Here is a 15,986-nt window from a genome sequence, read left to right as displayed (position 1 = left end):
GTTAGACATAGTGACAAAAATGGTAAACTAAAGATCCATCTGTTGATGTGCTATCTCAGATTGCTTTTGGAATGGTAGCTTTGAACAAGCTCAAAGTTGTATATTCAACCATTTCAGTAACATTTTATGGCTACATTTAACAAAACAGAAAACAGCCAATCAATATTCTTGTTCTGTTTTAAAACACGGGCTTGACAATGGAACAAATTTCCACGGAAACAAATGAACAATTGCTTTAATTTTTAGTCCTTACGGTCGAAACCTCGAAAAGAGCTTCTTAGATTGAAATGTTATGTCAAAACTTAATGAAGTACTATTTTGAAATTTGGCACTTCATGTGAGATAAATTTTCTCTCTACAAGATACCATTTATTTCAGAAGCAAAATAGTTTGTTTTTTCATTTCGATGCATTGGTGTTTCGGTTTGTTGCAAAAAAATGGGAAAACACTTTTGAGAAAAGTATGGTATGCATATATTTTATGATAAGAATAATAATAACCTTAATTTGCGTCTTCTTTTGCCTACGGTTATAATCTGCAGAATTGGTCGTGCCTGGCTGAACGGGGCTTATTTGGCATGATATAATGGCGCCGCTTTGTAATCCAGCACTTTGATTGGACCCAAAGGTTCTTTAAGTGGATCAAGAAACAAACGACATTCATAAAACCTCTTTACTTTTGGGATAGGGAGGTCACTTGTCCATTAGGCTTGTTTCATTGAGTGAAAGTAAGATTTGATCTTTTGACATGTGTAGAGCTGAAAGTCAAGAATCTAAAACTGCAAATGTGTTTTTGACTTTGATTGATTGATTGATTTTACTTCAGGAATGATATTTCAAGAACCAATAAGCAAGTAGTTAACATTCCTTTTGTACATATATTCTTGAGCATATAATCCTAAAGTTCTGGATGAGTAAAAAACTTGTTTTCACTAGAAACTGGGCAAGAGATTAAGAAGAAGTAGAGAGAGAGGGGGCAATAGTAATGGAAGAGGATACACTCTAAATAAAACTATGGCCCTGCAAACAAAGGAATTTGTTAGTTTGCAAGATTCCAAGCTACATTTTTGTACCATGAGCTTTTTTACTTTTTTTATCTCCACGGCCTTCTCCCTCATCCAGGGGTTGAACACTCCCAATGACAGAAGAGGCATTACCATTTGACATAAGGCAACAAACTCTTAAAGAGCCTTTGGGCTTATACAATGCTCTTTACAACCTTTTGCCCATGCCTTCACCATAATTCTACGTTTCAGATGAACCCTTGTTTAGTTCTAAATGACACCTAAATTGGTTCCTATAAATAACACCTGAACAGCCATACATTTTGAAGGGACTTAAAGGTGCAAATTCAAATTCATTACTCGACCAAAACTACCATAAAAATGCCGTGGCTTGGTGGGAAGTCATTCCCAAGGATCAGATGAGAACCTGTAAACCTTACAAAAAATACTGCAACCAATAGATGTTTCCTTAAAAAGCACATCTTGGGGGTTGTTAATTAGTGCAACTCTTCAGCTATTGGAGCAGCACATCAAAGCTCCTTGCACTTTACAACATGGCTCCTGGCATCAATGTTCTTGGAAAACTAAGAAAAGGGCCCAAATAATACATTGGCAAAAGCTGCAATATGTCAAGAAATTCAGCCGAATTCAATTGGGCGGTATAAACTGGCAAAAGTGTTTTTCAAAATTTAACCTGCACGTTTTCAACTTTTGGACCATGCTTTTTCACAATGAATTTGGCCGTTCGCGGAACAACAAAGTCAAGACTTACAAATCCAAGATTAAGTGCTTTTTCTTTGAGATAGGCACAACGTGGTTTTGGTACAATTTACAATAATAGAAAGAGGTGAGAAAAATTATGCAATTCATTGTTCTATAACTCTCCATCCAGATCCTCATGGACGATTAAACGGGAGAGAGAAACCCCCGTCCAGGCTGCCGCAGCAAAATGAGCGATTAGTAACTCATTTCCTCCCTATCACGTCACCTAGCTAGGTATTAAGTCGAGCGAATAAGTGGGTGTCTGAGCTGACTCGAAGCGAGTCTCGTTTGGACTTGTGTTTGATGTGCTTATCACGCTCTCCGATGACACTTTAAAAGCAAGCGCGGTCACTTTTGTCTTGGTCCTTTCTTACATTTCTCGCCGTCAAATTGGGCTGATGATGGGGCCGAAAGTGAGGAACCCACCGTGGAAGAAGGCGCGGACCTCTTGTTGTAGTACTGGACAAATGTATAGTGTGCAGTATCTAGCAGCGTCAAGGAGTCGGCGGCGCCTCCATTTCCCGTCAAATGCGAGACAATGCCGATGATGATATGTCCACTAAACTAAACTAAAGACTCCACTAATGACCAAACAATGGAATGTGGAAAAGCGATACCGTATCCGCACTTGCGACAAAGCACCCACCAAGTGTTAAGAAGAAACGAAGAAGGCGAAAGATGCCAGAGCAACTCTCGTTCGCTCCATAAAAGGTATCTTCATGATTATCCAAGAGGTTCTTAAGAACACCATCCCGTGATAGTACACTACAGCTAGCTTAATTGAGGAGGCCAAAGACGATGGAGACAACAACCAAGGTTCTCGGAAAGCACTGGAGTTTGCCATTGACAAGCAAAAGTTTCGTGTCGACCCGCAACCGGTTTTGCCCGTTCAAATGGTTTTGGCTGAAGTCGATCCATGATAGTTTGCATTATATGACAATTAGCCAGCCATTCCCAAACCTTTGCAATCTTTATGAATAGATAGTGTTACGACATAGTTCATAACTGGATCATCACCATATCGGTACAATTTCGGCTGGCGAATATTGAAAAAGGTTCGCACGTTTCCGTGGTCAGGATTGGATATTAACCACGCACTTTCTAATATCATTGAAAACCGAGACACAGAGTAACCTTGAGCAATTTGTTGCCGATTTGTCTACAGCTTTCCACTACAATCAAAGCACTTCGTCGATCGAGTAAAGACGGATTTATGCAACGATCACACGGTTTTTGGTCGTTGGAGGTGCCCTTTCCGTCGATTGAAACTTCGAGACCCTGAAGTAACTTTTGTAGATACAAAATTGAGCTTTTGTGACAGTTCTTTTGAGTCTGGAATGTTGATTGACACTCGAAAAAGTCAATTCAAGGGAAAAAATATTTAGCTCTTGACAGGGATCGACCAGAAATTGGCTTCTTCAAAAACTTGGTATCGTGTGAATTTCACTGACAGTCTCGCTCACCTCCTTTGCCGCGGTCTGACCTTTATAGCCTTCAATGTCTCAACCTTGATTATTTGATGGGCCATTCGCGGATACTTAACCCCATCATCGCCTCACTCAGAAGCCGATGGCCGACTCTGATAAGCGGTGATTTCGGAATATTTCTCTCCAGTCATCACCCCAAAAAAACGTGGAGAGTAGCGAGGAAAATACTTATCGCGGCATAAATTCAACAGCTATCCTGACAATTTGACTGCTGCAGGAGGATATTTGGATTTCAAATTCTGCAAATGATCGCATGCCAAACATATTTTCATGTGGATCGTTCCCAAATCCCGATCTGGAAACGAAATTGTGCTACCGATTGTCATTAACATGAACCTATCAAGAAAGATTACAGAGGACAGAAATAGACACCAGATTCGAAGTGCTCCGTGCATGATATATAACAAAGGGGTTCACTGAAAGAGTTCAAAACCAATCCCCCGTAGTTAGTATTTTCAGGTGGCAAAAAGTGTCTGTTTTATCTCCGGAACTTCCTTCCGACTCAGTTTGATTCCATGTTTGCAAGCACATCTACCAAAATGCTTGATTTGCATGAGAAATAAGACACTGGACCTTGTTCAAGTCCAGCAGTTTTTTTTTCAACCTCACGTCAATTGGCCAAGAACGAGGGCTCAAAGGTCAATTATCGTTAAAACAAATGGGTTTATCGTTTGTCAGGATTTGATTTTTCCGCTTTGATCCAATCACAGGTTGATTCCTCTAGTCAGCATTCATCGTCCAGATTGCCTACTAGTACGTTCAAAGATCGAAAAATAACGCATTAGTCTTAATTGTTATGGCACTTATGAGGTCTCCTGCTCTTATTAACAATAAGCAACAGCCAATGAACCTCTTTAATTGGACTGGACAATGGTGATCATTAAAATTTGGAATAACGAATTCGACATTGATATTATTCAAGCACAAGATAATTGCTGAGATTGACTTAAGCCGGGGCACAAACTTGCATATGTATTTATTTCCGCTTCAGTTTTTAGGTGTCTACGTGGAAAAATTGAAGCAAACATTAAATCTAAATAGGAACAGATGTAGCATAAAGACAGGTTCAAAACGGCACTTGGTCATAGACAACTATTCTGGAGATGATCCTATAAGTCGTCCATCCGCTCTCCATACTTTCCACTTAAGTTTTTGATACCGCTTTAGAAGAATTCAACGAAAGGCGAACCTAGGTCATTCTTGATTCGTTCAGGTTTGTTACTAATGACTTATGAAGCCAATCTGCCAAAATTTTAGGCTCTAAATCTTATACTGAGCATTTTCCCGGTCTCTAACAAGCTTTTCTTGGCCACAAAGCAATATTGTACTACTAAGGATTGGCGGCCTCGACGGAGAACCTCCTCGTGAATCCGAATTGGAGAATAAAGATATGCATTCATATTAACAGGATCAATTGGCAATCAATGAATCAAAGGCATTTGCCATTTTTTCAACAAGACTTATGACGACGAAGAAGGATTGAGAAATATTCCTTTGAAATCCGAACCAGATTTATTGGGAGGGTGAATCACTTTGTAGGGAAGAATGATTGCCTCCTTTATCGCTTCTTTTTTTCCTAACCGACCGTGATTAATTCCCTCACAAGATAGACATAAATTGACTACCGCAGATATTCAAGTATATCATCCGAAAACGAATCACACCGATCTCCATCCATAAAATGGGATTGAGGCCATATTGATCCAAAGGCGCTGAACGAGTTGATCAGCAGATGAGTGGCACCTCTTCATAGAAGTCAATGGAAGCGGCGCCAAAACCGTTGAATGGGTTCAAATATTAATCGCAAGTTGTTTTGACGATGAGGCCATTAGTTGAAGAACATCGACACTTCTACTCGTTCTCTTCTTCTTCTTCTTCTTCTTCTTCTTCAAAGAGCATTGGATCTTCAGTCGTTGCTCTTCATTGATCCGCCTAGTTCTTTCTCACCAAATTGGATTCTCCTTTTTTTCCAAAACCAAAGATCTAGGTAACAAACGAAATCATCCATGCACTTGTGTACACTTTGGTTCCTTGGTCCATTTATTACAGCCCATGGTTCTATAATATCTTAATCACGGATCAGGGGAGATTGATGGTCCAACTGGTGAGCTGCTGACGTTTTACCAGTGATGCCAAGTGAAGGAGACCATTATCGCCTCAATATTCGAAGCCGGCATTTCCAAGGATTTGATCAGCTCTTAAATTGATTGACCGTTTCATTTTATATTCTCTGCCACTCAAATCGAATTAGCTTTTTCGGCCACTCTTTAGGGCAGAGTCAAAAATTGAGATCTTTGCCTCTCAAGAAGCCTGAAATGGTGTTGAAGACGGACGGGTCCATTCAGCCAGAAACAACCGATCGTCCGACAGTTTGAATTTCAGCCTACAACGGCCCATTTGATGAAAACCTTGTTTTATTGGGACCCCCAAAATTTGGCAATGAATCAATTGGGCTTGTAATATCAAAACCATTGAACGGAGTAGGGCCTTGTTAATGGAATCTTTAAGCTCGTTTGCATCCATGCCATTCTCGGACTCGACGGGAATTCGTGTGTGGGATGAGTGAACGGAGAGAGTAGCAGCCTATAAATCAATGATAGGCTATTAGACCATACCAGATATCCATGGATGAAGCCATTAGTCATCACATTGAGATTAGACGACAAGCACAAAGTCGGTCATTGATATCACCAAGACACTTTTTGTCACCTTGGCTGACCATTTGAAAGATTGGCATTCGTATTCTTTGGGCGCCTCAGTTTGATTGAAGGCATTTTTGAATTGGACAGAAAAAACAGCTTTGAGAACAAGGGAGTGTCTCCAAGAGCCGTTTGGGGACCGTTGTGAATTCGTCGTGGTTGGAAACGACTCTCAAGCCTTGGCTTGATCAGAATTGTCCATCAAGGGCCCATTTCAAATTTTGTCACCATATGTTTAGGGAGCCTGAGAAAGAGAGAAAAAACCTTAATGGGTCATGAGTCAGAGCAATCAGACCAATTTAAGCACCATTCAAAGTCCCAACCAGCCATGGCCTCCTTTATCTCTGACGATCCTCACAAATGAGATAGTTAGTCATTCAGTTGGGGAAGTCATTCTCGACACTCCGCGCAGTCCTCAGGACGGTTTAGGTCCAACCAAACCAAAAGTGCGTAGGTGTTGTTGAGCTTGGATGTCGCCAATTCTCAAGTGATAGAGGTTCCATTGAGCTTAATCCGCAGTCCGCACCTGGTTACCCGCCCTAGTGAATTGGGATGCAAATAATTGATCAAGCTAACAAGCAGAGTTCGGCAAATTAATTTCTGCATTGCGTCGTGGCATCTTTCCAGATCGACTTTCGAAGTTCAAAATAAGCACAAATAAATGGCAAAATGTCCCTGAAGCGAACCACATCATGTCAATGTTTTATACACAACCAATATGACATAGAGTAAGGATTCTGAGTAGACGTAAGATAGAAAAATTGAGTGAAAGACAACCAAAGTTTATAAAATGTTCTATTGAAATTGAAATTCATCCATCAACAATATCTAAATTATTCGATTTGAAAATTTTCTCAAGATTAATGGATTGAAAGACTTTGGAGATGCGGTTGAATAAGAGTGCCATAAAAGTAACTGAAAGAGCTTATGCCTGATTTGATAAAATCTATAAAGTCTGGTTACGGAGTTCACATCGAGAACTTCCAAACAATATCAAAAGAAGTTCTACAAGCATTGTGTTCTTTTACTCGTTGATAGCATAGACATTTTGATTTCCATTTTGAAAGATGTCAATAGTTTAATTGTTAGGTGATATCATTCCAGAATTTTCAAACCGGCCGGTATATGGTTGATTAAAGAATAATGTGATATATATGTTCAAAGAATGTTATTAAAGATGACAGCTTTTGACCTTACTGTAAATTTGCAATATAATTCTTACTTATACATCTTTAAAACCATGAAGGTATCTAATCTAAACTGCCCCGTACTGCTGTGTATTTTATGTAACTCTTGAGACTTTACTCCACTCATTATTATAAGCTAACTTGATATACGTATACGTATGTATGATTAATTTGAGCAAACATACGACTTTAGTACTAACATGCTTGATCGAGGGGCCCACCCTATTGGACACATGGTGTATTTGAAAGTAATTTACCCACTTGGCTAATTCGTACGTATGTCTTGAATTGGGGCACAATTTGTTTAAGCCTTTGTTTCATAAAAATGACTTCCAAAAGTATGATTGAATTTTGCCCGTTCAAAAACTAATGACCAACGTACCTGAACAAAAGTGTTGAAGGATGCTTGATCGATTATCAAGTCTCATAGTGTCCGTTTAGAGTGCCTGGGCAAGCCCTATCTTTGAATTTCTTGACCCCAACAAAACGTACTGCAGACATTACTGTAGTGATAGCCTGCATTTTGCACTCAATTGAGATCAAATGAGGAATAAAAGAACTCTTAAGAGTCGTTTGAATTGCTATAGAAGCTTTGCCTTGTTAAAGGATGTTTTGATTTGGTCTCCTTCGATTTGATGACTGAATGAATGATTAACTGAAAATGAAAGGAGATGAAAGCTCCTGTAAACGTCCCTCCAAGGGCGGGGCTCTAACCCACCTCCTTTGGTGAGCGCATGCGTGTCTCCAACATTGGTTCCTTAAAGCGGATAATCTCTGACAATTAGCCATTTAGAAAGAATATCCTTGCCTTGTTCGTATAGATCGGCTCGGTTATGGTAGCTTAAAATTGCATCCCAAGCAAAGTCGAGTTTGGCTTGCCAAACTCGGTGAGAGTCCAGATCTCAAGAGCTCGTGAAAACCCAAACCAAGAAAAAAAAGATCAAAATCGTTAGCAATATCTACATATTTCACAATCAGAAACAATATCTAAATGCTCCAACCAACCTAAATCATAGGCAAAACATTATGACGTACTTGTTGTTGGTTAGGTCGTGATTTAAAATGCCTTATTTACCCGATCATAAACAACTGCACCCTAAAAAGAACAAAAAATTAAACATTTCTCAATTTTAACAGAAGAAATACATGCATATGGTCTGCCGGTTGCCGGTCTATTTGAAATGTTCTTTTAACTAACTTCCAAGATCTACAGTCTGAATTCTAAAATTTCAGAGGTACTATAATGAAGAATCGAGATCCCGAATTGAAGAGAGACGCACATAAACCCTACTACACTGCCTGCACAATGCAATAACGCATGGGAGTTAATTGAGTGACCTGGAATCGTACTCCATGAATCCTTTTGCAAATAATGATGACCAAGCACCTTCGCTCTTAGCACAGGTACGAATTTCTTGTATAAAAACTGTTACAAACTAATGTCACATCATCACACATCAACTGTCGATTGCACATTCGAGTGTCTTCCATCTGAAACAGAATGCAATCCTTTGCCGTTTTTGTTGCAACTTGCTTAGCCGTAGCCGCCGCTAATCCCATTGCCAAAGGCATCTATGATGGCTGCGGTACAACTACCACTTGTTGGGGTGTAAACGCGGACTCCGGAAGTGGCTGTGTTGACACTCAAGTAAGATCATGACTATTGCAGTAAACAATGTCTCAATGAAAACTAGCACGGGTCTGTCCAATTGTGTTAGGATTGTTCCCTGATCGTGGCTTGGTCCCTCGACGGAGAAGCCTACAACTTCGAGCTTCAAGCCACCAATCCCGAAAACGGATGGGTGGGTTTCGGTTTGTCTCGAGACACTTCCATGGGAGACGACAGTGTGGTGATCTGCAACTCCGAATCTGGCAACGCTGATCTTTATTGGAACGTGGCTGAGTCCGACGAGGTCAAATATCCTCTGCCTGTTGGTGTGAGTACTTCCAAAGATTTGCACTTCATTACTGAGACTAGAGGGACATTCCTTGTCTTATTCTTGGGATCGGAATCTAATCCTGAGAGAACAAAATGGAATTGGGATCCTGGCTTAATGTTAATGCTAATTTGCTTTTAGGATAATACTGGCTTGACCACTGGATCTGTGACCAACGACAACGGCATCTATTGCTCTTTTACCCGTGATTCTTCCTTGACCTTCTTGACCCCTGTGGACCCTGCTGAAGAGGTGACCTTTGATTTGGCCAGTGAGGCTTTCTATATCTTGCTTTCCACTGGACCCATTATCGATGGCGAGCTTAATCAGCACAACGCCGTTGGCATCTCTGACGATTTGGTGCAATTTTAGAATGAAACTTTTCAGTGCCTTGATTACCATTGAAACTCAGTCAAGACAATAAACATTAAGCTTAGATACTTTGGGCTTGTCTTTGCAACCCCCATTAATCGTAAGGGAACGATCCAAGTATGAGAAAGGTCAAAATTCCATGGGTGATGTAATTCACGACTAGGGGTGACCAAATAAGTTAATTGGCCTTCATGGATGAAGAGGGGAATTAGTCGTCTAAGGCCAAATTTTCTCCATTTTCAGAATAGTTGAAACATCCTGCTTAACGAATCATCTTGTTACATTTTTGGTTCCTTGAGTACGATCGTACTCAAAGCGTTGTATTTTTGCGCTATCTACTAGTAGGGGTCGGAAAAATAGTTCATATTTTTCGGCCAAATAGTTTGCTTTTAGCCAACAGGCAGGCAAACATCCAGTAAGCATGCACAATATCAATTGATATTGGGCAAATACATTCAGATTCGAATGATTATAGCACAAAAGAAGAAAAAGAGCATATTTTTAGCTTCCATTGCTTGGTTATTTTTACCCTAGACCTATTTCATGATGAGTTCTGATTCCGTTATTGTTAACTTTCTTAGTTTAGTCTATCCTGTAAGATAGGGATCCTACATATTCAACCTCATTTCTAAGCACCTTTGGAACTTTTTGTTTTACCAAAAATATCTTTAAGGACTGCGACATTTTTGTTTTGGAAAGAACAAAAACATAACCAGCAAAAACAAACCCTCCCATCGTGAAAACCAGGAAATTTTGTCTTAATCAGGTAGTAAGTAGCATAATCATGGTCTCTATCAATGCATATAGTTCAGCTACAAATGAGTTGTCGCAGACATTTAAGATAATATACTTTTCGTCTGCAATGGCAATCAAGATTGCAACCGAAGGCGGGAAATTATATTTTTTAAAGTAGCTCGCATAGATAATGTAGTTGCACACAGCACTTTATTTGGCTTTCAAAACTGACTAACGTTTGTCACGCATATGCTCAAAACTACATAGTCATGCGACAAAAAACATTCGCTTTGCCCTCTGTCGCCAGAATAACCTACAATTCCTTTTACCTACTTATGCGTCTGAAGTCATCCACAATCAATAAGTTAAATTCCTTTTTGCTCTTCATATTTTTTCACCCACTGTTATTGAGCGCCATGATGAACTCAGGAGATGTTTGTTGGGCTACCTTTTGAACTTATGATTGCAAATGGCAGGCAAGCGCTGAACAATGAGTAAGACCTATCTACTTTTTCTTTGTTAGAGATCCCCTCCTCACCTTTCAATTCTTCCCAAAATCTTCAATTTGGAGGCGAATTTTCTAAAACTTTTGAAAGCGATCGCTTTACCAAAGAAATTCCCGAAATCGCAAAATTAAATGAACTTTTAAAATTATTCTATTTTGCGACCCTGGTTGTGCTGTACAATTTGAGATTAAATTGCTAGATTTTTAATCAAGGATGTGGTGGTTGTGCTCTGATAAGAGGTATCTTTTAGTATTTCTGCAATGAAAAAAATCCGTAAATTTTTCGTTTTTTCTGACGATAGAGATGTCAGAATATCGAAAATTGGAAAACAACTTTCATACTTTCAAAAACAGCTGTTAATGGCATCACTACCTTTCAATTTGCTTACCCTTTGACTCCATTACGAATATTACTCAAAGTAGGCAAATAAAAATAGAAACCCCACATTGGAATGATCATGGTGGATCATTTAGATCTAAATCGGTTTCTCAATTTTGAACAGAAAGCTCTTGAATAAATCGACTCAGGCCTTTCTGCCCTTTTTGGATTTTTAAACATTTTTTGCTGATTCTCAGCTCCTTTTTACATATTTCTGTTGATTTCCAAAACTTTTCATTTATTTTTAGTCCGATTTTTTAAAGATGAGATGGATATAGCGCAGTTAACTGACGCGTGACTGACGTGAGCTCGGATTCATGAGTTCGATCCCAGGCCATCTTTTCGCTTTAACTTCTAACATTAATTTCTTTTTTTTTCTGCTCTCAGGTCATTTTTTCTCGATAAACCGGGAGCCCCAGTATCTTTGTTTTGTGCTTTGTATCTTGACAGAATTTCCAGTTACTAGGATATGTTATGGAAGCAAATACCAAAAGTGCTAAAGTGATTATCAACTATTTTTTGCGTCTTATGACATGGGGGCTTTTATTCTCCTCATTACAATCCGTACGCAAGCTTTTTCACTTTATGGAGGCTAAAGAGGAAGGTCAACTATGGCGAACAAAAACTTGTTCATGGACGGGGAAGCCCAAGTCACGAACTTCTAGAAATATGGACAGTGAACGAGTTTCCCGCCTAATCGGCCTACTCGGGGTCATAGCAACTCTGGGCCACTTTTCGAATTAAAGTAATAAAATAAGAAACGTAGATCTCTTCAAGTAAAGACAGGTCATTTTTATAATATTCACTTGATAAGTAGTTCCTTTCAAAGTTATGTTGTCAAAATCTTATGTAGCTGACCAAAAGCAATCCTAAAACTACAATCGCAATCCATATCTCCGGGTACAGTCTGAGTTGTAGGTCAAGAACTCCTGCAAGCTTGAATTGTTCTTGCCTTGGCGGAATGATATGAGATAACCCGCATGGGCAACAACGTCATACATGCAATTGAGATGCTGGAAGAGGTGAGACCTTAGCTGTAATTCGAGTCAATGGTGGATATGTCTGCCCTTGATGTTCAGGATGTCAATCGATACAAGAGAATGAGATTTCCTATAAGTCGTGGTGTCATAATTTGTTAAATATTTGTTCATGTACAGTTATTGAATTCGTGGCCCTTGGCCACTCTTGAATGTAAGGCTGGTCTGGGATCACAAACAAAAAACGATCACATTCAAAGATTTTGAAACATTCAAAATTCAACATTGGGTCATCCCAATTTACATAATCGTCCAAAAGTAAATAATACAAAGCTTGTGCTTGACTTAAATTGTTCTTGATTTTAAGCCGTTCACTAGCTTTTTTATCCAGGGGTTTAAAATCATGGCGCATTTCACATGAAATAAACTCGTCTCTTAAAGAATAATCTCCATTTATTCTTTGCTCAAACGTCTATTTTTGTATTGATTTGGAAAAAAACTATGAAACTTCCAACAGGAAAGGAAATACTCGGGATAAATTTCCTTTCGCTTATCCTTTACAAATTGAAAGGGACAGGATCTTTCTATAAATAAACAAGTTCAGCTCTAATCAGAAGCCTTCAAGTTGAGACAAAAGGTAATCGGGTGCGAAGCATTGAACTATATTTTTCCTCAGATATCGTATTGCATTACGCGCAGCAAATAAACACAATTCTTCAATCATATCACTTCCCAGCTTTTTATCTTTAGTTGTTGTCAAGCACCTCATTAACCCACTCAATGTAACTAGCAACTTCGGTATATACCCCAGGGTAATTAGGTCGCCCACAGCCCGTTCCATAACTAGTCAATCCAACCAAGCCCAATCCGTTGGAAGCTGCAATCAGAAAAAACACATTCATTTAACTTATCAACTCAATCTGCCATCAAATTGGACAATTTCTATATCGGACTTGGGCACAAAAGAGGTCCGCCTGAATCCGAAGCGCAGGAATCTTTGCCTTCCTCCCCGGCACAAATCATGTTTTCGGGAACCATCTCCGAGGGATAGACGCGCCCACAGGTCTGGTCATCTACCACCGGAACATCCACCTACAATTCAGAATATCATTCAATACCAATCTTGCGATAAAAGACTTGGATGTAAAGGTAACACCTTCCGCAAATTTGATGACAAAAGCAATGAGTCTTCGGACGTAGTGCCCCAACCAAGGGTTGTACAAATCGTTCCATCAGGCACGAGTTCCGAGTCCAACGCAATGGGTCGAATGCGCTCGTTGTACTCGAGAGGTTCCGTGAGTTTCACAAGGGCAATGTCGTGATTTTTACTGGTGTAAATGTAATCCGGATGCATGAAAGTGGCAGCCACAAACCGGACTTCTTCGAATTCATCCGGGATGTGAATGTTTTGTTGTCCTGAAGCGTTGAAGAATAACTTCTCATCAATGCCCCTCACTTGCGTTGGATGTATTTTGTAAAATTGAGGCTTTTTAAAAGTCGGTTTGGTCCTGGCATTTTGGACGAGTCAACGCTTGTCGAGTCCGGCAAAAGATACATGCAAAAGACCAGAGCTTTTTGTTGGACTCTAACCCTCCCAAAAAGCTGTGTTGATTTTCCAAAACTAATTTAGGCTAATGCAATCGCATTTCAAGGGTTTGTATTATACATGGTGTATTTTTGACGGACTAAGGCCCGTTTTCTGACAATCGGACTCTCCCCGGCACAAAAAAAAACCATTGAAATCGCAGATTTCTTTTGTGATAACAGAGTTTCTAAGTACAATGTTGGATCGAAACGATCGATACCCAAATTTGATCTGAAGGAATCAAACTTCCCCTCAGAATTGATGGCTCGGGACCCGACAACCATCAATAACGTTTTCAACTATGGTCTTTGGTTTCCTTTGCGTTGTTGCAAGTCAAGACTCGCGCAATGAAAAGCGTTTTGAATTAAAAAAAAATCATATCTCTTAAGACTCATGGTAACTCTAATGTATTATTTAACCTTACCAGCTACAACGTCGTATTGAATATCGAGAAGGCCATCAACACAATGTGCTGCAGTGATGATCCATTGCTCATTTAGAATGCTTCCACCGCAAAAGAGTGACCATCCAAAGACAACATTCCGAAGCGAGACTTGGTGAGGGTAATCGGTTATATTGACCACTTCACCACCTACAATCCGATCATTGGCACTAAGCCTTGAATCTGAAACAGTTGCGCCTAAACCAATGGAACACGCACTCCACAACAGGGAAACCGTCACTGCGAGATGTCGCATCATTCTTGAGGTTAGAATTGTCAATTGATTCAAGATGGCTCAGTTCCTTTACTTTATCTTTTGTAAGATAAATAGCTATTTTATCTGTAAACTATAAACAATCTTTCAGTGTCCGTGAGCAGGAGATTGAGCTGTCTTGGGCACAATGCGAAGCACTCGTTCTTGTCCTTGTAGCTAAATCAGCCCTGGCATTTTCTTTGAAAGCACATCCATCTATGACCCACTGGGATAGTGAAAAGGTGAGCAAGGTGGAAAAATATCAATTTCGATTTAATTAAATGGTCCATCCGGGTTACGGTCCATCCTTGCCCATCGAAGGGCTTTCAGCTTGGCCGATCACAGGGCTTGCAGATCATCCCAGGCTCTTGCCAACGCTTGGCCCACTACCTCAACACGCTCAGTCCCACAAAAAGGGAGAGGAACACACTTGATCCCACACCCAGGGAGAGCCACAATGCTTAATCCCATGACGTCTCGAAAATGAAGGTGTAGACATTGAAAATTCACGATTTACACGTTTATCAATCAAATTAGGCGTCTTAGCTCAAGGTTTACGAGTTACGAGCACAGTTTTCTGTATTACCTAACTAATGCAATAAAGGCAGAGAGTGGAAAGATGTCTCCAAATAACAGACCTAAAGCGAAAGGAATATTTCACTCAAGTGGTCCACCCTCAATCTATGGTTCTTATGTGCCACCCTGATGAGCAAAAAGTATGAATTAGGTACAAATTGCCAATGAGGCATCATTTGTACAATAAAACAGTGTGTCTCGTGTCATCCAATTTAATGTCCAAGTTTTGCAGATTTATATACCGCCAATGTTTGAGAGTATGCACTCCCCGTTTGGCAAACAGGTTCCATGTCAAAGTCCGATGTATCCGGATTGACAATGCATCCAGATTTTCTTTATCACCTGCATAACGACGTTAAGTACGCAAATAAATCTTAAGATACGATTGTTTAAGCGAAATGTCATCTATAAAAAGCTGCAATTTTTGAACTGTTATTTTGATTTCTAAAGAACCTATCAAGGGTACCTTTCTTAACCATAGCTTTGTTTACATCTGTTTCGAATTTTGCCGAAGATTTGGGACAGAAATTACCTGAGAGTAGCCCTCTCATGATTAATGACATTCCAGCTTGAATTTCTTGGAGTGTCAGAGGTTCTTGAGCTGGCTCTTTTGCCTCTCCTTCATCATTTTCATTGTCATCACCTTGACCTTCTTGTTGAAGAATATCCTCAACATTTTTCCCCCGTTGAACATTAGATGATCTAGGATCAGATGATGATCGAGTCACAGATCAAGATGCATTAGAGGTCATCAAGGAATTAAGGTTTTCAAGTTCTCCTGGTTCTGATGGTGTGACATCTCAGTTTCTTATGACATGCTCACTAGTTCTTGCTCCTATTTTCTCCCACTTGATCCGTTGCATCTTGGATCAGGGTAAGTTTCCATCTTCACTAAAGTTAACTCACGTTGTTCCAATTTTTAAATGGGAAGAATTTTGCCAAGGCCTTTGATAAAGTAGATCATGACCTTTTGATTCATAGTCTTCATGACATTGGAATCCATGGCAAGGTTCTCAATTGGATAAGAAGCTTCATTCATGATAGGAAGCAAGTTGTTAAGGTTGAAGGGTCGCTTAGTGACATACAT

At 39.8% G+C, this 15,986-nt stretch overlaps 2 protein-coding genes and 1 long non-coding RNA gene across 3 annotated transcripts; 1 reads left to right on the top strand and 2 right to left on the bottom strand.

The window, feature by feature from the left end:
* Positions 1-5,648: 5,648 nt before the first annotated feature.
* Positions 5,649-7,662, bottom strand: LOC131880579 (uncharacterized). The gene is made up of 2 exons (XR_009373281.1): positions 7,521-7,662; positions 5,649-6,490 (listed from the first exon to the last, which is right to left on the bottom strand). It is a non-coding gene; the product is annotated as an uncharacterized LOC131880579 (long non-coding RNA).
* A 915-nt stretch (positions 7,663-8,577) lies between these two features.
* LOC131880819 (uncharacterized) lies at positions 8,578-9,513 on the top strand. Its single transcript, XM_059227526.1, has 3 exons — positions 8,578-8,786; positions 8,857-9,075; positions 9,217-9,513. Exons 1-3 carry the CDS (start codon positions 8,640-8,642, stop codon positions 9,445-9,447), a joined length of 597 nt encoding a protein of 198 aa, XP_059083509.1. The 5' UTR covers positions 8,578-8,639; the 3' UTR covers positions 9,448-9,513.
* Positions 9,514-12,684: 3,171 nt separating this feature from the next.
* LOC131880818 (trypsin II-P29-like) lies at positions 12,685-14,407 on the bottom strand. The gene is made up of 4 exons (XM_059227525.1): positions 14,053-14,407; positions 13,200-13,459; positions 12,997-13,135; positions 12,685-12,920 (listed from the first exon to the last, which is right to left on the bottom strand). The coding sequence occupies exons 1-4, from the start codon at positions 14,327-14,329 to the stop codon at positions 12,790-12,792; spliced, it is 807 nt and encodes a 268-aa protein (XP_059083508.1). The 5' UTR covers positions 14,330-14,407; the 3' UTR covers positions 12,685-12,789.
* Positions 14,408-15,986: the final 1,579 nt, after the last annotated feature.

The sequence above is a fragment of the Tigriopus californicus genome, chromosome 5, assembly GCF_007210705.1.
Source record: "Tigriopus californicus strain San Diego chromosome 5, Tcal_SD_v2.1, whole genome shotgun sequence".
NCBI classification, from domain to species: Eukaryota; Metazoa; Arthropoda; class Copepoda; order Harpacticoida; family Harpacticidae; genus Tigriopus; species Tigriopus californicus.
Note: the sequence above shows the minus strand (reverse complement) of the source record. Positions and strands in the feature narration are given on the sequence as shown.

What these genes read in the sequence shown, in the direction of transcription:
- LOC131880819 (XM_059227526.1), top strand. Translation starts at nt 8,640, where the DNA reads ATGCAATCCTTTGCCGTTTTTGTTGCAACTTGCTTAGCCGTAGCCGCC. An exon ending in GTGGCTGTGTTGACACTCAA is followed by an intron (nt 8,787 to 8,856) that starts GTAAGATCATGA and finishes CAATTGTGTTAG; the next exon opens with GATTGTTCCCTGATCGTGGC. An exon ending in AATATCCTCTGCCTGTTGGT is followed by an intron (nt 9,076 to 9,216) that starts GTGAGTACTTCC and finishes ATTTGCTTTTAG; the next exon opens with GATAATACTGGCTTGACCAC.
- LOC131880818 (XM_059227525.1), bottom strand. Translation starts at nt 14,329, where the DNA reads ATGATGCGACATCTCGCAGTGACGGTTTCCCTGTTGTGGAGTGCGTGT. An exon ending in TGTCATCAAATTTGCGGAAG is followed by an intron (nt 13,136 to 13,199) that starts GTGTTACCTTTA and finishes TCTGAATTGTAG; the next exon opens with GTGGATGTTCCGGTGGTAGA. An exon ending in CGGACCTCTTTTGTGCCCAA is followed by an intron (nt 12,921 to 12,996) that starts GTCCGATATAGA and finishes TTCTGATTGCAG; the next exon opens with CTTCCAACGGATTGGGCTTG.